General features: G+C 45.9%; 1 protein-coding gene across 2 annotated transcripts in view; it reads left to right on the forward strand.

Annotated features, from left to right (window-relative positions):
* Positions 1-21,578, forward strand: part of LOC125738444 (PHD finger protein 21B-like) — a 59,532-nt gene extending 37,954 nt beyond the window's left edge. Inside the window, exons 4-15 of one of the 2 annotated variants that reach the window (XM_049007375.1) lie at positions 2,871-3,122; positions 10,332-10,424; positions 11,223-11,549; positions 11,891-12,058; positions 13,435-13,486; positions 13,658-13,734; positions 14,730-14,784; positions 15,259-15,281; positions 16,689-16,847; positions 16,993-17,059; positions 17,337-17,440; positions 18,260-21,578. In XM_049007375.1, the coding sequence (XP_048863332.1) occupies positions 2,871-3,122; positions 10,332-10,424; positions 11,223-11,549; positions 11,891-12,058; positions 13,435-13,486; positions 13,658-13,734; positions 14,730-14,784; positions 15,259-15,281; positions 16,689-16,847; positions 16,993-17,059; positions 17,337-17,440; positions 18,260-18,514 (1,632 nt within the window). In that variant the 3' untranslated portion in view covers positions 18,515-21,578. The remainder of the gene's footprint in view (positions 1-2,870; positions 3,123-10,331; positions 10,425-11,222; positions 11,550-11,890; positions 12,059-13,434; positions 13,487-13,657; positions 13,735-14,729; positions 14,785-15,258; positions 15,282-16,688; positions 16,848-16,992; positions 17,060-17,336; positions 17,441-18,259) is intronic. The other variant, XM_049007376.1, reaches the window with a different exon arrangement.
* Positions 21,579-22,188: the final 610 nt, after the last annotated feature.

Below are 22,188 nucleotides of genomic sequence, written 5' to 3' on the forward strand. Positions count from 1 at the left end.
CCACATGGTAATTATTGGTGATGTGTGTGTGTGTGTGTGTGTGTGTTTTTCCACGTGGCCTTCGTCGCCGTGAAAAACACACACTAGTGCTCTTAATAACCCATAAACCGGCAGTTAAATCTCAAGGTTCTTCTGTGAGATATGAGGCCATCTCAAAGCACCTTGTGAGTGGTCATTCCACCAGTCACAGCGAAGGGGTGAACGGCAGGTGCAGTTTAATCAGAAGTGCTAGTTGACCTGTAAAAGCATAATATTACAATATATTACATTACGAGAAAGAAGTTTCAGGATTTCTTCAGCATCAGTGCTTCCAGCTCAGGGCCGTGCAAACCAGCATCCTTCCCAGGGAATTTTGTATGGCTCTCAAAGGCTGCTGCTGCTTTTTCGCGTCAGATAGAAGGCCAAATCCACTCCTCAGCTCAGGGTTCTTAATAGGTGACCTTTGACCTCATTGTAGGAATGCCTGGATTGGTCGAGGGGCGGCTTGGCCCCAGATGCTGGCTTGAATGTGGATTACATGAATCCCCCGAAAACAATAAGACCCCCACAGGCGCTGTGGGGCAATACATAACAAATGGAGAGCCCCCCCCCCCTCCCCCAGTCATTCCCTGCGGAGTGAAAGCGAGAAGGAGAGAAGCCAGCGTGCAGGTCATTACAAAAGCCTGTCGTCTCACACAGGAGAGACATTTTCAGAACTGCAGTCGGCTTGTCTTTTTCGTGCCCTGGTTTTCACCTGTAAACCTGCAGTTCATTGCCTCCTGGGATAAACTAAACCCAGAGTTAATTAACAATCCCCCCCCCCCCCCACTCTCGCTTGCTTTCCAGCACTCTAATAGCGGATGGTGGTTTTGATCCACTCGTCTACAAAATGAGATTGTAGTTTGTTCATTTTTTTTTGTTTATAATTGGCTAGAGGGATGAGGAGGGTTTTGTGTGGAGATTAATTGGTGCTAGACTGTAAGGATCGATGGTGAAAGGAATGATTTGTTAGGGTTCATGGGAAAAATTTAGCTGGAAAAGTCTCTGCTTGCAGGTAATATATTGAAAAGAAATGTTCATATTGCTCAAGGTTGTTCTGAGATGGGGGCTGGGGAGAGCTGCACGGTGTTTTTGTCCCGTTTCATGGTGGGGGGTGTGGGATATCCAGCTGATCTGAGTGGCTCGTCACAAAAAGCTAAAATGTAGTTTCCAGGGAGACCTCCCCTTCAGAAAAAGCGAGGCTCCCGCCAGCCCCCCAACAACTCAACATCTTTTCATAGGCACTCCTTGAATGTGCCCCCCCCCCAGTTGGTGTGCGAGGGCTCCGCGTCCCTTCCTTAGGAGACTTGCAGTGGGCCCCCGCAGTGGATTAAAGCTGCATTGTCCCAGGCCACAGCCCCTAAATTAATCTCAAACCAACACAAGCCCCCCCCCCTTCAGCTCTGTGGCAGGCATCTGCTCAGGTTCTGCCTGGATATCTGTTAGCTCTCCAAGTTCTGGGGGGTGGGCTTCAGCAGCCCAGACCCCACACCCCCCGTAGGCTTTCTGCAAAAATGTCTTCAATACAGCTGTTGTGAATCAAATTGCATTCAGTTTTATGTGCTGCCACCCCCCCTGCCCCCCCCAAAGAACCTCCATCGCATTTCTAATAGAGATGCTGGATGGGCAAAATTTGTGTGCAATAGAAAACACTCTATATAAAAATCACATTACCCAGCACTGATTTAGTTTCTTTTTTATGGAAAGCGCTCAAAAGCTGCTTGTCTTGTGGGGTGCCAAGTTTTACAGAATTTCACTGGCTTTATTTGGACTTAACCTCACCAGCAGCACTTTTGTCTGGTACCGGCACTCTCTGTAGATGTGAGTGAAAGAAATGCTTCACTCATCTGTACACGTGTAGGAGAAGAAGATCCAACTACCCCCCCCCCCCCCCCACCCCATCCTACAGCCCCCTGCTCGATCTTAAGCTTATCTTGGAAGGTGATGAAAGGCGTCGTGTGTAAAAAAGGTCAGTGGGATAGGATATGAAATATTTAAAGAGTCTGCTTTCCATAGCCAGCTTTCCTGTGGCGTTGGAGAAGAGGAAGGGTCAGAATCAGGCATTCCTGCAAAGAAAGGCAAAGTTACATTAGAGAGCAGAGGAGCTCATTTGAGGGGGGGGTTGGGTGATATTCTGGGAGGCTGAACAAGGCTACACACACAGGCGCCCTGTCCGTCTCCATCTGGGGTTAATTCAGACCCCACATAGCCGTTTATCTACATTTAATTATTTTCATGAAGCAAAATGAACAGTTTAAAAGTGTGTAATTAATCAGTATGGAGGTCAGCGCCTGCAGCAGTTGCGTCAGCAATAGGGACAGATTGGCTAAAGTAAAAGAGAAAAAGTTTTATTCATTATCTTTGCTGATATGCAGACAGAAACACAAGGAAACTCCACAGCTTATCAATGCCATGTTTTTTGTTAGCACCAAAATCACAATCCTGTTAGCATCGTTTTGAGTCCACAAGGGTCAAGATGTTGCCTAAAAAAATACAGATGGAGTAGAGAGATTGAGGGGTGGCGGCTGGTGGGGGGGGGGGTCTTTGGTCAGGGTGGTTGTAGCGTATCATTCATCAATTAAGCCTTTCGGCCTGAATGGCGCTCCTGCTGAGATGATTAAAAACAGTTGATAGTGCCGCCCACGCAACCTCTGTGATCACAAAGAGCTGCAGTGGTGTTTAAAACAGAGGTTCTACAGGGTGACCTTTGAAATGCCCCCGAATCGATTTTTTGTGGTTTTTCTTGCGATTTGCATTCCAGTGGCCGACCAGCGCTAAACATGCGCGAGAGTGTCAGTGCTCCTCGTCTAACCCCGCCTCCTTCCCCTGTGCGCTTTATCTCTCCTTGACAGAAGCTGGCTGTGAGAGGGTGTCCTGTGGGGAACGCCAAGCCCCTCTCCCTCATCAAGCCACCGAGCCAGAGCATAGCCATCTCTGTGGTACCGGTGAAGCCTCCCGTCTCCATGGTGACCGCACGCATCAACGGACAAAAGGCGCCAAGCTCTGAGCCACCGCAGACGACTCCAGTCAGTCTCCCGGCAGCGGGCAAGGCAGCCGGCAGCAGTTCCACAGGCAGAAGAATCACGGAGCTGCCTCGCTCGCAGGTAGTGTCACCACGGGCTCAGCTGAACACTTTGCAGCAGTGCTGTAAAGTGATTTAATGGCCGATGTTCAGTCGTGCAGGTCATCACTGCTCCCCCTGGAGGCAGGTGTGGTGGCAGCTCTTAGGAATCTCCTAATGAATCTGAGTGAATATATGAATAGGCACTCATGCCAGGACATGGTATAGTTTGGCGTCCATAATGTTTTAAAGCAGATTTCTGCTAAGTAAACTTCATTTGTGCTTTCAGTACTTTCACTATGTCACTTTCTTGCTGTTGATAACCTTCATTTACAGAGTCTTTTGAGTCCAATATGTAGCATTGAAACCAAGTTTCTGAAAAAGTTTACATCCCCATAAAAAAAGTCTTACAGTTCATAAAAAGTCTTTCAGGTTGTTACAAGAAGTGGTACATCTTAGAGCAATGGGTTGAGGACTTATTTGGGTGTCGTGTGACCGTCGTACTTTGGATATCGGCTTCAGCGCAGTCAGTCAGGCCCTCCGTTTCATCCACACGCACTGCATTCATCTCTATAATTGAAAGCAAAAAGCTCTTGCCGAGCTCTTGGTCCTGCTGGGCTGACAAGCACGTAAACCTTGTGTTGCTGCGTCTCTGTGAGGGGAAACAAAGTTTTTTTCTCTCTCTCTCTCTTTCTCTCTCCTCCATCTGCCTCATTGCTACCCTCAGCAAATCTCTCCTCTCCCTCCCTTCCTGAGCCATTGTGCCGAAGACAGAGCAGGACCCTTGATTGTTTTACTGCTTCTGCGTTCTTATTGTTTGATGGCGGTAGGGGGGGGGGGGGATGGCCTAGGGAGAGAAGAGGTGCCTGTCATTGAGCTATCCTTCCTCAGCTTCTGGCAAGTGGCAGATCACGCCCCACCAGTGCCCATTGTCTCCACCCCGACAAAAGCCAATCAAAACGGGGAATCGAAGAGTGGAGGGAACAAAAAAGGGGTCATTTCCCTTGAGCGGAGAGGAAAACGGCCTTCTCAAACACCTGGCACCAATTATAACGCGGGCAATTGGCTGCACTGATTGGATCAGGTTCTCCAATAGTCACGCGCCCGTTAGTGTGCGGATGCATGCCAGATAAGTTTATGAGTTCGCTTGTCATCCTTCAGGTCGGCTGCTGCAGCGAAACGTTTTTTTTTTTCGCCCTTTAGCTACAAACAAAATCGAACCTTGACCTCAAGCCAGGAAAATCTTCGACGCCTCACGCATGATGCCCGCTCAGTCCAAGCATATTGATGTTGTATGCTTTCAGTGAGCGGGGTCACGTGCAGCGTAACCTCCAGTCGCTTGAGAAGCTTAGAGATGTCGAGTGTAAACATCTCCGCCTACTATAGCTGTGGTGGGAACCTCATTTTTCAGTAGCAGAAACACCGTGAGACCCAACAGGATGAAATGGAGGCATTCTTTCTAACGGCGCCCCCATGTGGCAGGGCATTGCCAGTTTTGGGAAGACTTCTTGATCTAGATAAAACAGCAATTAATGCTATATTACGCTATAGTGTTTATCCAATGCTTTTAAAATAAATAAATAAATATATAAATCCCTAGCCTCAGATTCCTGCAAACTCAGACGGTTTCCACACCCCCAGAAATCGAGCCTCTAGATCGTGGAAAGCCATTCTATTTAGAAGCTGAAAAAGCGGAACGTAGGGCACAGTTTGGGGGGGGGGGGGGCAGTCGGGGCGGTGTGACCCCTTGCCTGTGTGCCAAATTGCTCCACTAGCAGTAAATGAATTAGATGGGCACCATGCCTGGGGGGGGGGGTTGTCTTTCAAACATCATCCAATATATACACCATGTCCCTGTGTATGTCAAATCATACTTCAAATCATAAACATTTATTCCTGCTTTGCACTGTCCTCCATGAACTATATGTTCATGGAGGAGGACGAACATTGGTTTTTACTTCTACTGTCCGTTCCATCCTATTGGGTTGTGAGAGGGGGGTTTAATTACCGTGACAGGGGACTGCTACGCTACTATCGACGGAGAGTCTAAGTAAGAGAGGCTGAGGCATTATGAGGCACAATGCAGGATGAGGCCTGGAATAGGTGTGTGTCTCTTTAAGGTGAGATTGCCGGTCGCTGAAGTTTGCTGCTTTTATTTCAGCATGCTAGTGCTCCGCAGGGCAGCTGTGTTCAGCAGGTGACCTATTGCATATCACTGGCTCACATTGTGCATTTATGCAGGGTTTTTATTAGGGGATAGGTGCGGCTGAGAGGGGCTGGGTGTATGCTTTTGCTACTGGTGAGGCCTGTCACTCACACTGCCCCCTGGTGGCGCAAGGAGAATTTGACGGCTTTGGTTTCCTTTTACAAAACTAGTTAAAACCGAAACCACTGATAGAATGACAGTCCATTAGAAGTACAAAAAAATGTAGATAATAATTTTAATATTTAAATGATTTTTCAGAAAAGGTGAAGGTTATTTTTGTTTTAGAAAGTCATAAAATACTTAAAATATTTAAAGGCTGTGTTTCCTGCTTAAATGTGTGTCATGCCATAATATTCAGGGGAAAAGAAGCCTCATGAAAAAAAAAAATGTCGAGGAAATAAAGCTTGTTAGAAACGTTACTCGTCTCACCGCAGCTTTGAAGAGCTAAAGGAAGAGCAACTGCAGTGGAAGTCGTTCTTTAAAGGGATTGTTTTTCCATGTGAATTAGATGCTCAAACGCTCCACGTGGCCTCCTGCTGTTAGCCACCTGTACTGCATCCATGGCCTGCATGCTGCCTACCGTTGGCGTGACCCAGAGGAGTGTGAACTAGGCTTGGGCGGTATCTATTTCTTCTTACTGTCACACCATCTATACATTACACCGCCGTGTATGGTGATTTGGTGTTTTGACGATAGTTTCAAAATCAACCCCATTTCTGTGTTATGAAATCCTGTTGATTTATTTTTGGGGGAAGGGAGATTTCCCTGATAAATTTCACCAAGTGAAAATACTGCAGTATACACAAAATATTGTGATTAACCCAAAAAAAAAGCACTATACTGTATTAGCATAATACCAAACGAGCCTGGTGTGAACATTCGGAAGCTGTACTGACTGACAGTCTTCGGAAACAGCAGAAAAACTCACTGTTTGGGGGAGTTTAAATCTGCTTTGTTATGGGTCTCACTGGCAAAAATAAGCAAATGTTTGTTTTTGATTATTACTGGAGCTGGTGTCCCCGAACTGTCCTTCATTCAGCCAGCAGTGCTCAATCCCATCATTTCAGTTTTCTCCACCATTTTTATCTCGTTTCCCCGAAGAAATGACAGAAATGAATTACAGCCGAATGGGATGAGAAATAAGTCAGAAATGCCTCATTAGAAGCAGTTTGGAGGTAATTAAAATGGACGCAGTTCAGCCTAAAAAGGTCAGATGGGTTTTTTTATTCAATAGGATTAGTATGATAAGCAGTACTGTATAAATATGCTCACATAAAGGTCAAGGTTTTTATAATTAGACTTACGACTAAATGCTGAAAATCCACATGATGATTAACTAGCCTGGGCACTCTGTGGAAGCAACATCCAGATTAAGTATTTACTTGTTTTTTCTCTTTAATTTAATATATACATACGTGCATGTATTAGACAGTATTTTTATTTTTAGCAATGCCTGTTCCCAAGGTTTGAAGGAATGAGTTTGTGAACAGAAAAATAATCGCATTTCCTTTGGAAATTAAATGCTGAAATAAAGCATGCAAATAAAGCCAGGGAGCATATTACCAGGACCAGTTAGCACTAATTAACACTGATAAATGTCTGACATGATTGTACCCATAGTGGAATCATAGCGGTGAAATAATGTGTCTCCAGGAAGAGAGACCGCCTGCATAGATGGGAGCACATGATACAACTATCCTTTGTTTCATTCATGTTCCTAAAAATATCCAAGGGTAGCTATACGAAGCATGCATCTATATTCATGATACTAGGTTTAATATGTTCTGGAGTAGTTAAATATTCCTGTAATGTTACTGGATACATATTGATTCGACTGCTGCAATTGAGCCCCGAGCAACCTGTTGAGTTTTTATATGTTCTAAAATTGACTGAACGTCGTACGGTTCTGAAGGTTTTTGATATGATCTGTTATGGTTCTGAAGGTTTTGAATGTTGCATGGTTTTGAAGGGGTTCCAGTCCTATGGTTCTGAAAAGTTTTGTGTAGGGTACGGTTCTGAAGGCCTTTGATGTGATCTGGTATACTTCTGAAGGTTATTCACTATGCTGTGTTTCTGAAGGGTTTGGAGTATAATGTCTCTCTAAAGGGTGTAGAGTATGTTTATGGTGTTAATTTAGTGGCTTTAAAGATTTAAAGTTTTCATGGTATAGAACTATTATTGTTTTGATGGTATTTATGGAAATAACGGCGGACAGCTAGAATACATCATAGCTTTGACTGAAAGGTCCCAAGGCATCACTATGGTACGTTTGGGGTTCCTCTGTCCAGTATTCCTGCCAAACTGCCCTTCATGGCCTGTAAATTGGGGTTGAGCGTAGATCCCATTCGCCATGTTCAGCATTCATCCTCAGTCATCGCTGAGGGCCTCGAGTAACAGGTCTCTAGGGATGGGGATCTGCCTGTAAATAGCCTGACTGCGTGTGGATGCATCCCGCGTTGACGATGACTGCTAGGGCAAAGTGGTATGAGTTATATGCGCGTTTCAGATCAGCAGTCAGCATGTGGTCGCATGCATGGGGGGGGTGCATACAGAACAGCATCTCCAGAGTTACCCCCTCTCTTTCAAGCGAACCTAAGTGATGGCGACTAGGATCCGACGGAGGAGTGTTGGAAAGAAGAAAAAATAAAAACGCTTCACAGTTCTAGAAATTTATCTCGGCAGTTGCCATGGAAACGGGTCTTTGCACCCCCCCTTACCATCTCACAGTAAAATCAAGGTCTTCACATAGAAATATCTGTTGTTTCGGGTCTGACTTTAAATAGGAGAAATTCAAACTCTCCCTTTCGCTTTATTTATTATTTATGTGCATGGTCAGGTCAGTGTTCGTGAGGTTTCATGACAGGAAACACAACAATTGTGGAGCAAGGAAGTTGTCCAGTTGTTTTTATTTTCACGCTGAGACCGGTTTCAGCACGCTCCAGCTAATTGAAGAATATAAAATGTTTGAAGAAACACAATAAGAGTGTAGGTTGTGAGTTTTCACGGTTCCTTCGGTGCTTAGTCAGATACAGAAATATCTAAAATACTGTTTGCTTCACAGAACTTTCCATCCATCACACTTCTCAGGGTTTCTTTCATATCTTTTCCATTGTGACTTTGTCTTTAAACCACAGGGAGTCTCTGAGCCTCACTGCTATGTGGCTAAGTCTGTCTCATAGAATTCAGAGACAAAAACGTCAGTTAAACACGTGAGGAGGAGGCCCACTTCGGTTTGTGAGACTTGACCCACTTTGCAAATTCCCAAGGGATTCCATTTTACCTTTGGCTGCTTTTTTGGATAAGGAGCACCAGTGTACTGGGAAGCTGGACTCTAGCAGGACTCCAACAGAACGTCCAATGCCCAGCCCACCTAGGAAAGATCAGGTGCCGAAATAAACCAATAATAAGTCCAATATCCCGGGGATGTCCAATCAGAACATTGCAATTTGTCTACCCTTGCAGACAGCTTTCAGAGGCATCTCCGCACTTATGAGCAAATGGGTTGTTTCCTCCTCAGAGGCCCCCTTGCTATGTTTACACAGTCTTGATGATGACATGGGTGTTTACAAAGTGCTCTCAAGCAGGCAGGAAGACTAAATTGGGAGCCGTAACATGCATGTCATCTGGGTAATAAGATTCATTTCGGTTACTGTCCAAGCTGATGAGAATAAATTCTGAGGAGATCAATGGTAAACATTGTATTTTTACCTGAGGTGACATGACATTAAGTCTTGAATGTCAGCAGAAGCATTAAGCTAAAGGATTTGAAAATGGGCAGATATTTTATGGGATATGCGAAACATCTCACACAGGTTGGCACAGACCTGCTGAATTTCCATTTGCAGAGAGCACGGTTTAGGCAAGATAAAAAATGAAATGGAGAAGGTTAGGGGCTTGTCAGCTCAACATATTAAGAAAAATGGCATTATGAATCTGGGGGGGGGGGGTGTGAATTTTTTTAAATCACCCAGCCCAGTCCTACTGTCTGTTTCAGTAGTTTTTCCTGTTCTTTTCCTGTTCAACCTCTGGTAAGAAGTTGAGAAGAAGTTCTCTTATCTACTTTTGAAGAGCAACATTAAAAGTTTGATGCTTTTATGGCCACGCCCCTCAGATTTATCACTTTGATCCTCTGTTGATTGACGCAGGCCACATCCGCCTCAATACAACAGCTTCCCTGTCATGTGACCCGCCAGAGCACAGTGTGTTCCCCTGGGCGCATAGGATGCGGTCCGCTTTGATAAATGTAACCTTTGTAAATGGGTCGAAACGCACAGATAAGGATACCCTTGGAGTATAGTGAGTGTTTCCAGCAGCAGGTAACCTAGCCTCCATGTACTTGGAGTATAGTGAGCGTTTCTTTCCAGCAGTAGGTAACTTAGCCACCATGCACTTGGAGTATTGTGAGTGTTTCCAGCAGCAGGTAACCTAGCCTTCGTGTCCTTGAAGTATAGTGAGTGTTTCCTGAAGCAGGTAACCTAGCGTCTGTGGCCTTGAAGTATAGTGAGCGTTTCCAGCAGTAGGTAACCTAGCCTCTATGTCCGTTGAATATTGTGAGTGTTTCTTTCCAGCAGCAGGTAACCTAGCCTTCCTGCCCTTGGAGTATAGTGAGCGTTTCCAGCAGTAGGTAACCTAGCCTTCCTGCCTTTGGAGTATAGTGAGCGTTTCCAGCAGTAGGTAACCTAGCCTCTGTGTCCTTGGAGTATAGTGAGCGTTTCCAGCAGTAGGTAACCTAGCCTCTGTGTCCTTGGAGTATAGTGAGCGTTTCCAGCAGTAGGTAACCTAGCCTTCCTGCCCTTGGAGTATAGTGAGTGTTTCCAGCAGTAGGTAACCTAGCCTCTGTGTCCTTGGAGTATAGTGAGCGTTTCCAGCAGTAGGTAACCTAGCCTCTGTGTCCTTGGAGTATAGTGAGCGTTTCCAGCAGTAGGTAACCTAGCCTCTGTGTCCTTGGAGTATAGTGAGCGTTTCCAGCAGTAGGTAACCTAGCCTTCCTTGTCTGAAGTGCTTGACCCACAATGAGCTTAAGAAAACCGTTGGTTTTATCCGCAGATGCTGGGAACCCTCACCGCCGTGCCCATCAAGGTCCCTCAGGTCAGCTCCCTGCATCGGCTGGCGGGACAGGCATCCAACACGCTACCTCAGGTGAGCGGCTGGCTGCATGCAACCCCTCAAGGGGGCAGAGGTGGGCTGGCAGGGGTTCGGTAGATTTTTTTGGGGGGGGTTTCAAACCTGTCTTTTTACTATGTGGCTACATCCCTGACTCGGATGCATGGAGGCATGTCTTCTCACAGAAGAAATGTCACACCAAGGAGTTAAGGCAGCCGGGGATGCTTGTACAAAAACAGCCCCTGTCAGCGTTATATATCCTCTGCCGGTAAATTTGAGACTGGTTACATTCTTATACAAACCTTCTCCATGATGCCAGTACATTTTACTTCATCCCAACATCGATATAACCAGATTAACTAAAAACATTTAACCCTGTAAACCTTCGGGCCTGAGTCTCATCTTGTAACTTAGTCCAAAAATAAAACCATGAGTATTATTTTTTCAGGTGTGATGGATTATGGTCAGCCAAAGACGGATTCTCCAGTTGGTGTTGCTTTGCCCAAGAATTAGACGCTTCCTGGATGAAGATCCTAGATTAGATTTTAAGTTCTGCTTGCAGAATACTTGTTTAAAGAACTCAGTTATACTGTGTATTTAATCAGCGGACCACATGGGGGCAGTGTGTACCAGTATAAACAGCACAATCTAGAGACGGTCACACTGATATAAAATGTGTAAAAAGAGAGTAGAGTTTGGCTGGTGTGAGCTGGATTTTGAGCTGGATTTTGTGTAAGAAAAGCAATGGATAATAATAAGAAGCATCTTTAGCTTCTGGAATGTTCTTGTGCTTCTGTGTTAAAAGGCCAGGCCTCTGTGCCCCTCTACCTGCAGGTTAGGCCAAAGACCATGATCCCCGACAGTCTCCCCCAGAGCCCCTGCCAGGAGCAGCAGTCCAGTCAGCCACCCAGCCTGCAGAGGGCCACCACTGTGGTGAGTCCCAAAAGCCGAGGGCCCGGCCCAGCCCTGCCCAGTGCCAACAGCACCCTGAGCCCCGTGCAGCTGCCCAACGGGCAGGCCTCGCCCTCCCCGCCCACGCCTGGAGCTGGCGTGGCCTACGCCATCATCTCCGCCTCACCCAGCGGCACCTGTGGCTCCTCCGTGTCCACGGTCACCGAGGCTGTGAAGGTCCAGCCACTGCTCTTCAGTTCCGATAGTAAGGTCAGCCACTAGCCCCGCCCCCGGATTCTCATTAGCTGCCTTAATGCCACACCAATTGCTGTTGATTGGTTAATACATAAATAAACCCAGACTGACTTGCCTTTAAATGTTTGTTTATTAATCTTTTGCTTTAACAATGATTAAATTACTCTTAATGAGCAGATGTGGTTATCATTTTCACATTATTTAATATTACTGTTTAAAGCATCAATATGTAATTCATATGGAAGTAGATGTTTTGTAAATGTTCTGTTTAAACTAAATGTGTGTATTTTCAGACATGTCTAATTATGGAAGCTGCTTGTCAGGATTAATGGGCTTAGCCTTGCATGTGCTCCCAGGTGATAGTAATCCAGCCCCAGGCCCCAAGCGTGTCCCAGAACTCGCCGGGCCCACAGGCGGGCAGCCCGACCCAGGATTCCCCATCCACACCCTCGTCCTCGCTCTCATCCACGTCTCCGCCGGCCCCATCTGCTCCCGCTAAAAAGAAGAGCGAGGAGCACCCTGAGGTGAGCCAACAGGACTTGCTGCTGACCGGGCCTTGGTTCTGACCCAAGGAGGGTTTCCCTACTTGGGCTTATTGACACAGAAAGCTGGCTACGCGACACGTAGATATGTGACAGCAGACTCATCAGCTTGGTATGATTAGCCGGAATCGTCCGTCAGGCTAAAGCAAATAGCTTAATGGCGCTCCGCTGTTGCCAAGAGCAAGATCATTACCCAGAGTGCCTTGCATCAGTTTGCAGCTTTGAAGTTACCTTGTACGGCTGGATGCTTTCACTGTGGCAGCTCACTTCAGCATCAAAACCCAAATCCAGTGACGTTATCACTGCTCTTGGATTTCATTTACCTGTGTCTGTTAATATACAAGAGACCACGGAAACGTGGGTAGGGTGGGGGGGCGGGGGGTGGGGTAGGGTGGGGGGGGATGTGCTGCCCTCAATATTTCATCCCCATTCATTCATTCTTCTCCCAGTAAACAGACAAATCAATTATCATTAAGTTGCCCCCCCCCACCACACACACACACACACACACACACACAATATTAAACTCTCTTCTAAGGCCATCATTGTGAAACATGCCATAAGTGTTTTACACAGATGTCTTCACCTCTTCAGAGCACTGCAGTTATGTTCTGCTCTAACTGGAGCATAACAAGCTGGCATCTGTTTCTGCAGTACTGACTGAATAGCTGGACATTGCTGCCTCATCTTCTCTGCATTACTTAGCCGATCCCTTTATCCAGCTAGCTAATCCCAGTTTAGCCAGTATAAATCCTTATTTAGCTCTCTGAAAGCTGATCTACCTTGAAGAAAGTCTGCTATATACATTTTTTCCTCACACACACTCTCCTTCAGGGGCTCTAGGTTCTAGGCTCTGGGTTCAAGTCTCTACCAGGGTTTCCTGTGTGGACTTTGCATGTTCTCCCTGTGTTGTTGTGGGTTTTCCTCCAGATACTCCAGTTTCCCTCCCCACAGTCAAAAAACATGCTTTAAAAACATGAGGTTAATTGGTATGTGTGAATGGTGTGCTCGTGTAACCTGCAACGGGTTGGTACCATCCTGGGTTGTTCCCTGCCTTGTGCCCATAGACTGTGGATCCCCCATGACCCTGAAGAGGATTAGTCCAAAAGATGGATGGATATTCTCATTCAGTAAATATGTTCATTTCTTTGCCCCCTAAATTGACCCCTCTGATTCAAACAAATTTTTCCATATTTCTCCAGCTCTGTATTTTTCCAGAGCAGTTTGGGTTCAGTTGGACGGGCAAACTTCTGGTCAGCTCCATCCGGGTCCTTGAATAGGTGTTTAAAGTGCATCGTGTTTTCAGATTCTTTGTGTGTGTTTAACCTAAAGTAGTAATTTACATCCCGTTCCCACAGAAAACAGCCTTTATGGTGGCGTTGGGCTTAGTCACGACAGAGCACTTGGAAGGTGAGCATTTCTGCTGCAAGCTGTTAGTCAAGTGCATTCATGCCATTTTTTATGCGCCATTTCAGAAGTAGTGTTTAGGTCATGGTGACGCACACCCTACGTAAGATCATGGCTACCAGGCAGCCTGTTACCTTCCTCGGTCATCTTAATGTTTCCCGCGTGCTTTGACAGAGATCCAGAGCAGGAGGCAGGAGAGGAAGAGGAGAAGCACAGCCAACCCAGCCTACAGTAGCCTGTTTGAGCCAGAGGTGAGGGTGCTGCTGAACCAGGTGCATCATGGGAAATTCACCTGTCTGCCCATGACATTTAGGCAGAAGGAGTCGACTTCATTGAGGATGTAAACAGTCTGTCCCCAAGTTTGTGGTATGGAACTGTTTACTGCTGATGATAGGACATCAACACGATTTCAAACCTTCATTGTGCTGATCTATGTAGAAGACATAAGTCATAGGCAGTCAGAGAAAATATTTAAGGGCATTTGTCTGGGTAGTAATTTGCTAAAAAAAAACACAATATAACATTAGAGCGTATGCAGATTAACAGAGTCACAATAAAAGGAAAACCAGAATTTCTTCGATTCTCCAGAAACTTTCAAATAACTGACGGCTAGATGAACACCCCTTCAGGTCCCAAACCTCTCCTCAGGGGCACCCCAGCCATTCCATGTATTTGTTAAATTTCACCACCAGCTCAATTAAAATAATTAAATAAGTCAGTGAGGTATTGATTAGTCAGTCAAGGTGGGGTAGCGGTCGAGTCAAAAAGTACATGGATGTACTTTTCAGAATTTAGAGATTAATTGTCATTGTTGACACACCACAGCATAAAACAATGAAATGTATTCTCTGCATTTAATCCATATGTGACATGGAGACATAGCAGGGGGCAGCTAATTCAGCACCCAGAGAGCAGTGCTTGGGGGCGGTACCTTGCTCAGGGTACCTCAGTGGTGCCTTGCTGGTTGGGGATTTGAACCTGCAATCTTTCAATTACAAGCGCTCTTCCCTAACCATTAAGTCACCGCTGCCCAAATAGTTGCTGCAAATACTGAGCTCATTTTAGGAGAGGTTTTGAAATGGCTAAGCTGATACACTTTGACAGACATAATATCATAGTTCAACACCAACACGAAGATCATTTACACATTTTCTTTGACTGCCTATGACGTTTGAGCAATATGATGCAATTCTTATAATTCTTGCAATTTTTGCACAAGATGCAATTTTTCTAACTTATTTTTCAGCGTAAACGCCATGGGTCCAGTTATATGAACAGCCCCCTCTTCCTGTCTGCTGGAGGTAATTGTGATGGCCCCTTCTCTTCGTACCAGTCATGAGCGCCCATTTCGCTGACTGCATTATTAACCTCAGATGAAATCCCTCGCATGGCTCATAGCAATTTTTTTTTTCGCAGTCACTTCCCTTCGTGTCAGCCAGCATCGCTTCCCGGCAGCAGTTCCAAATAACCCCATGCTGAGATCTTAGATAGCCCCTGCCTCCTTTGTGTGCACACACGGGACAGCCTTAATAAGTTCATTAAGGGCGCAGTGGTGTAACGTACAGGTTATTTATGCCATCCAGGCATGCCCGCATCATTGACATTCATTACAACTGCAGAGTGCTTGTCTCTCTTACCCGGATGCCACGCTTCACAAAACCAGAGCTAATGCTCAGGCTTCCCCATAACTTGCTGCACCCCCCCCCCCCCCTCCCCACCATCTGAATGTATTGCTTGCTACTAACCTGTTCTCTGCCCCCCCATCCACATGCTAGACACAGAGGATCTGATCTGGAAGGTATGTGCTAACCAGTCATGAGCTGGTTTTGGTGTTGAGGGTGGGGGAGGGGGGAGGGGGGGGGGGGGGAGGGGGGAGGGGGGGGGGGGGGAGGGGGGGAGGGGGGGGGGGTGCCTGAAGGTCCCACTGGCATTTTTTGTCTTTTCGTTTGTTCATTTCCTTTATATGATATTTTAAACATCTGAGTGATGTAAAAGTCGTATGATGAGTAATTAGTTTAGCAGTTATGCATTTAATGTATGTTCTCATTTTTATTCTGATGGATACTAAGTGATTTTGAACGGATACAGGTATATAGAAAATAGGGTACAATTAAGGAGACCATTCCCAAAGTCAGAGTTTTCATGCTTTTGGATGGATTAAAATTAAAGGTGCACTGGGCAGGAGACAGTGCAGCGGCCACCAGGCTCTGGCTCTGATAAGGCCATGTGAATTGTACTTAGCAGGAACAGCAGCGATTTAGAACAGAGTGTGACAGCAGGGCATTCAATTGGGCCTTTTATGTTACTTTCCCAGCAGCCTTTGCAGCCATTCCCTGCCGCGGGGTCCTGGCCTGGCGTCTAGCTATTTCGGATCTGCTAATGTCAGTTCCGTCACCATGAATCTCGCTGAAATGCCATAATTACGTGTTTTCCGCCCTCTCGGAAAGACTCTCGTTCCTGAAATCTCGCAGTCTCAGCTGCAGTCTGCCACGCTCTCTTGAATATCCTGGCGGAGAAAAGGCTTTGCGGGGATAACGATTTGTTCTTGGGAGGCCTCACTGTAACCTCCGTCACTCAGTCTTTTATTTGTGCAGAAGGTGTGTTGGAGGGAGAAGTAGAGCAGCACTACAATGTTATCATCCAAGCCAGTTTCCTGCGAAATACGTAATTGGCTCCTTCTGAATTCATAAACCACCCGACTATAGGTTATTGGCCTTTTCTAGAGATTTATAACTGGACTCACAAGAAGCCTTTAAATTTGTCTAAAAAGCCAGTACAGAGATTCAGGCTAGGGAGTAGCTGCCAGTTTGTGGTCACATGATTGACGTGATGTCATCAGGGCCAATGTGACAAGCACCATACCAGCTGCACCTTCCTCCTTTTGCTATGACCTCCCTCAAAATTCAACCAGAAAGTAATAGTACTTTTAATAAGTGTGTGCAGTAAGGTTATCTAATAAGTAGAATGTGCTCTAAAGTCCCGAAAAGAATGAGAGGGTGAACAAGCATCGGTTTTTAATTTGGAAGCAGCCTTTTGACCTTATGGAGCAACAGGAATGATGTCAAGGCCGTAGTTCATACACAGCGTGACCTTTGATTTTAACGAGCCTAGGTTTTTGCAGAATGCTGTTTCCATGGAGACAGGCGCTCTCAGTTGTACCTGTGTAGATGGTGATGGGTCTTCCTGTGTGTGTGTGTGTGGACAGGAGGGATGGGTGCGTGACGAGCACTGCACCGTGTGCAAGGAGAATGGCGAGCTGCAGCCCTGTCACAGCTGCCCCCGCTCCTACCACCCCGACTGTCTGCAGCCACCCCTGAAGACCCCCCCCAAAGGGTTTTGGGTGTGCCCCAAGTGTCAGAAGAAGGTGCGTCCTCGCCAAGCCTGTTTCCCAGAGATAAACACAAAGTTTATCTTTATGACGGGGTTATCCAGTGTTTTGAGACAGCAGCTAGATGTTAAGTCCATGCTTAAGTCCATCTTTGACCATGTGTTTTTTTACCCATTTTCAGGTACTAAACAAAGATAACATACCATGGCCACAGAACTTTGTCCAATCTTATATAATGCACAAAACAGGTAAGCCGGCCATTAAAAATTTGATGACTCAGGCTTGGAGGTGGAGCATCTTTTTAGGTCACTGAGACATTAAGGTGACCTCAGCGTAATAATATTTGTTATTATTAACATTATTATTAAGCAAAAAAACAAACTTATTAAGCAAAAACGTTGCCGTAAAACACCCCTGGGCAGTGAGCATAGAGATGGAGGTGAAGGGGTACAATTAGCTGTATTTAGCGTAGCGTGGCAAGGCCTGAGTCAAAGGCAGAGTGACCCTGATGCACTTTGTCTGCAGCAAGGGAAGAGGAGAAAAGGAAGCTGATACGGAGGAACAGCGAGCTGAAGAGGGAGTGTGCATTCCTGGAGGAACGGGACCAGCAGCTCAGCCAGTCTCTCATGGTGCGGCTTAAGTCTCGAGGCACATGCTTCACAACTTCATCTCCACCCGCTCAGATGGCATGCTCCACCCCCACACACCCTCATTACCACTCCTCAAACTGCATGCTCCACCCCCACACACCCTCATCACCGCCTCCAAAAACTGCATGCTCCACCCCCACACACCCTCATTACCGCCCTCTCAAACTGCATGCGCCACCTTCACACATCCTCATCGCGATCCCCTCTAACTGCAACCTCCACCCCCACACACCCTCATCGCCGCCCCCTCAAACTGCATGCTCCTCCCCCACACACCCTCATTGCTATCCCCTCAAATTGCAAGCTCCACCCGCACACACCCTCACTGCTATACCCTCAAACTGCATGCTCCACCCCCTCACACCCTCATCACCATCTCCTCAAACTGCATGCTCCACACCCTCATCACTGCCCCCAATCGGCATGCTCCTCCCTCATACATCCTTGTCGACCCCCCCCCCTCCCCCCCGACATCCTTCACCTCCCTCCAGCCTGTGGAGTAAGCAGTGAAAGATTTACAAATTTAACCTCAGCACATTCAGCACCTGTGCATTACCCAGAGTACATATAATTCCCGGAGTGTCATGCTTTCCAGCCTGATCCGGCTGCATGTCTACGCCCAGTAGCCACATATATCACACCAATCCCCCTGTCCTGGATAAACTCATGGTTTTTGAGGGCCTTGCGCTCATCTGAAGCCCGTGCTGTTTTCTGTAATAGTAGAAACAAAAGGAAGATCAGCAGTTGAGATTCTCATCTTGTACTGAGTCCCATTCCCCCGCTATTCTGCTCCTTCAGAAATGCATGGATCGCAAGAGCAGCTTGTTGGACCAGCAGAAGGAGACCCAGGCCTCCTTGGATCGCCTGAAGTCTTTGATCCGACTCATCCAGAGAGACCAGATGATCCAGCTCACTATGACAGCCACCACCACCACAGAAGCACCGCTGCTGTCACTGCCCTGGATTAAACCGTCCAGCACAGCTACAGCACCCCCTAGTGGGCCCAGTGTGCTGCATCAGAAGAGTGTGTCCCAGAGTCAGGCCAACGACTGAGCTGCCATATGCCTGCTAACCATATCTTAGCCGCTCACCTGCTCTTCAACCCCAGTTACGACTTGCCAAGTTTGCTGGCAACACATTGGTAATTGTCCAGTATTAAACTTTTGCTTTTAAGCGCTCGAGACGCCATCAAGTCCCCTTCATCAACGAAGGAAAACATTCAGCGAACAGTGTTTTTTTGGAGAGAGCACCGTGGCAAAGTGATATCCCACACATGGTTAGCCATGAGTATTTTTTTAAACCCAACGCCTTCAGTGCTTCGGAGATTTTTTTAACTTATTGTTTTTATTTATTACTGTTCTTGGCCTTAATGTATTTACAGATATAAAATGGATGAAACGATGCCTGTCACAGATATATGATATGAAACACTCTGTGCAGCCAAAACGTTTTGTAAACAGTAATAATTATTCTGAACATGGGGGGGCGCGACGTCACTAGAAACTTGTAGTAGTTACCAATAAGCAATGACAACATACAGCGGATCGACTGTACGTCCGTGTGTCTTAGTAGATACTTGTTCCCATTTTGTGCTGAATGACCAGTCGCTATATTAATTCAGGTGGAAGAGGGACAAGAACATTTTTCATGTGTATGTACGAATTTAAGAGCCTTCAAACAAAGTAGAGAATTAACTTCAGTATTAACAGGTCTGAGATCTTGAGATCAATATGTGGGAAGTCTACAGAATTTAGCATTTCTATGGGGGGGGAAATCAGAATATTTTCAAAGTTCTTGATATCACGTAGGGGGTGTCCGAGGGCGTGTTTTGTACAGAGGTCGAGCACCTTCACAAGTCCCCCCCCCCCCATTTTTATTTATTTGTCTATTTGAGTTTTTGATGTTCGGAAATGGCTTGGCCTCCTCAGGCCGTTCTGATTCTCCGAGCATCTTTGAAAGACGATGCTTTACTTGCCATTCATGTCTATGTCCGCCATGTGATTTCACCATCATTCCATCAGTGTCTCTGTTATGTTGACCAGTATGGAAAATATGCCAAAAAACCTAGTTTTTATACTGGGAATTCCTTTTCTAGACCTTATTTTTCTCTTCATTTTTTTCCCCCGCCTGTTTTCCCTTCAGTGCTAAGCTTATTTTTCTTGTGGCATTTTGTACAACTTGACATTTTACTGCTGACATTTGATGGTACAAATTAATGCTCGCCTGCAGATGAAGTGAGATACCTTTCCAGGAAATCTCCCATATCTTTTTTTTTTTTTGTTGTTGTTCCTTTACACTCGTCCATGGAGACATTCTGGAATTTACAATCAGAAGAGGACAATTTTTGGATGCTTATCAACTTTTATGGTCTTGATGCGTGTTTGGGAGGCCAGAAGGGAAGCCCACAGCCTTGCAGTGGATGCATTTGGGTCTGATAGCCTTTGTCGTTACCTTGCTAGGATGGGAAATTTCTGACAGCAGAGCTGCTCAACCTTTATTTAGTAATGTTGATTTTTAAAAAAATATTTTCATGAAAAAAAAAAACCAACATTTTTAAAAATGTCCAAGATTCCTCACAAATAATCCCAGGAATCTATAAGCGATTACGAAAATAACAGATATCAACCCCAAAAGGAGAAGAGCCAGTTTTGTTAAAAAGTTCTTTGTCTGAACTTCAACGAAAGCATATCAGTTAGATAACGTCCATCCGCAGCTCACAGCTCATTTGTGTTCCTTTATTTCGGATCCACGCCCAGCAAATCATCCACGTCTCAGATGCGCTGTATGTTCGGAACAGTGGCTGATGGGTAGCACTGAATTCGCCACCGGAGTTCGCAGCCGCTGCCCCATTACTGCCTTCGTCTGAGACAGACATTGCACCAGGAAGCGCGTGTCACCATCTGCTGAAGTCAGCTGCTTGCCAGTATTTTCCAGAAACTCTCCCATTCCCATTTATTATCAAGGACTGTCTTTCCAAAACTGTAATTTGTACAAAAAATATGGATGCCTCCCAATTTTGGAGTGTTCGGCAATGGGAGCTTTTAACACGTTGGCACTGGTGTTCGATTCTGAGGAAACGTCTGCACAGTGACCTGAAGCGTAGACTCGTCTGGAGAGAGGTAGTTGGGCGAAGGGTTACTGAATACAAAAAAGGAAGAAATGAAACTCCTCGGTCTTCCAGGGAAGGCAGCAAATTACACATCAAATCTTCTGCTTCTGTTTATTTCTCGTTTGATTTATTAAACTGATGATGATAAATGAGCTTACCGAATAATGACAACGACGGCTTAACCTCAGTTACTCTTCTGAATAAGCCGAACAGAGTCAGTAGGCATTGTACGTTTTTTGTCAGATACGCATTTGGTCGATGAGCCCTGTCTCTGTTTAAGTGCCACAGGACAGGGCAGAATCCCCAGAGTCACTCGCGCAGACAGGAAGTTGATGTTAATGCACCCCCTGGGGGGGGGGGGGGGGGGTTCCCACATGTGTAGAGTGAGCTGGAGGAAATCCCCCAGGGGGCAGGCAGAGTCAGCACTCCCATCTGACAGTGGAGGGGGTATCAAGCAGGTTCTAGAAATAGGGCCGTTGTAGGAATAAGACAAGGTGAGGAGTTGGGCCCATCAGCGAGCTGGGGGGTCGCAAACAGTGACACAGAGAATCGGGTCTATGTTCTATGTTGCCGTGGGAACGTACCTTTCCTCATCAGCCAAGTCCTAGCTAGGTCTCAGCCCCCCTCCCGCCTTCAGAACTCTCCGGAAGAAACTGTGCACTATACAGTTCTATTTTAATACATTTGACGCTATGTCGAACAAACTTTTTTTTGTATTCTTTTATTGATGAACAAAGAAAAGAAGGAGTTTACAGAGGCTATCGTTTGCCAATTATGCATTCTAACGTGGCTTACAGCATGCAGTGCATTTCCTTTGTCATGTGGAGGCAGCAAAGAGCGATAGGGCGCCGAGGATTCAGAATGGGAGCGTTTGAAGTAGTGTTTTCCTTTGTAACTAACGAGGGACTGTCCAGTGGATCATGTGTAATAGGAACGTGTTTGTCTTTTACATATGACAATGTAGTTTTTTGTCTTCATCATGCATTAAAAGTTGATCGATGGACGTTGGTTGGTGGTCAAGGGTCGTGTTCCTTTTTTGTTTTGTATGACACTGAGAAAAACATGTAAAGATAATGAACTGAAAGCTTCTCACCATCTTTAACTCTTTTATTGACATTTAGTTCTTAGTCAACTACAGGTATATGTCCAGGTAGGTCACACATGGATATAGGCTGATCTGAAGTGAATAATCCACAAGAGGTGAATACGTTCATTTACACTGTTATTACCTGTGTCTTAGCTGTATTATTAGTGGTACCTTCTTCATTTTGGGGTTTTTTAAAATGAGCCCAATTTAATAGGATTGATAACACTCACAGATGCCAAGGCTTCGGAGCTGTATGCCACCTAGTGGCTGTAACATGGACTTGCTAGTTCTTATGTCTACCTGTGTATACAGGGCTATCAAACTTAGCCCAATGGCTTAGCCGCACCATTCACCTGCACCTGGACAGTAGTCGCCATCATCCGCTTACTATGCCAACTCTGAGGGTGCCAAGGAATCAGCTAAAGGTCTTTCTTAGAGCGGTGCCACCCCAGAATCACTTTTGGCTCTCGCCTCTCCTTCTACGCTGAGTGTTTCATATTCTCTATTATTTTGTAGCAGCCAGTGACATTA

Source organism: Brienomyrus brachyistius, chromosome 3, assembly GCF_023856365.1.
Source record: "Brienomyrus brachyistius isolate T26 chromosome 3, BBRACH_0.4, whole genome shotgun sequence".
Classification (NCBI taxonomy): domain Eukaryota; kingdom Metazoa; phylum Chordata; class Actinopteri; order Osteoglossiformes; family Mormyridae; genus Brienomyrus; species Brienomyrus brachyistius.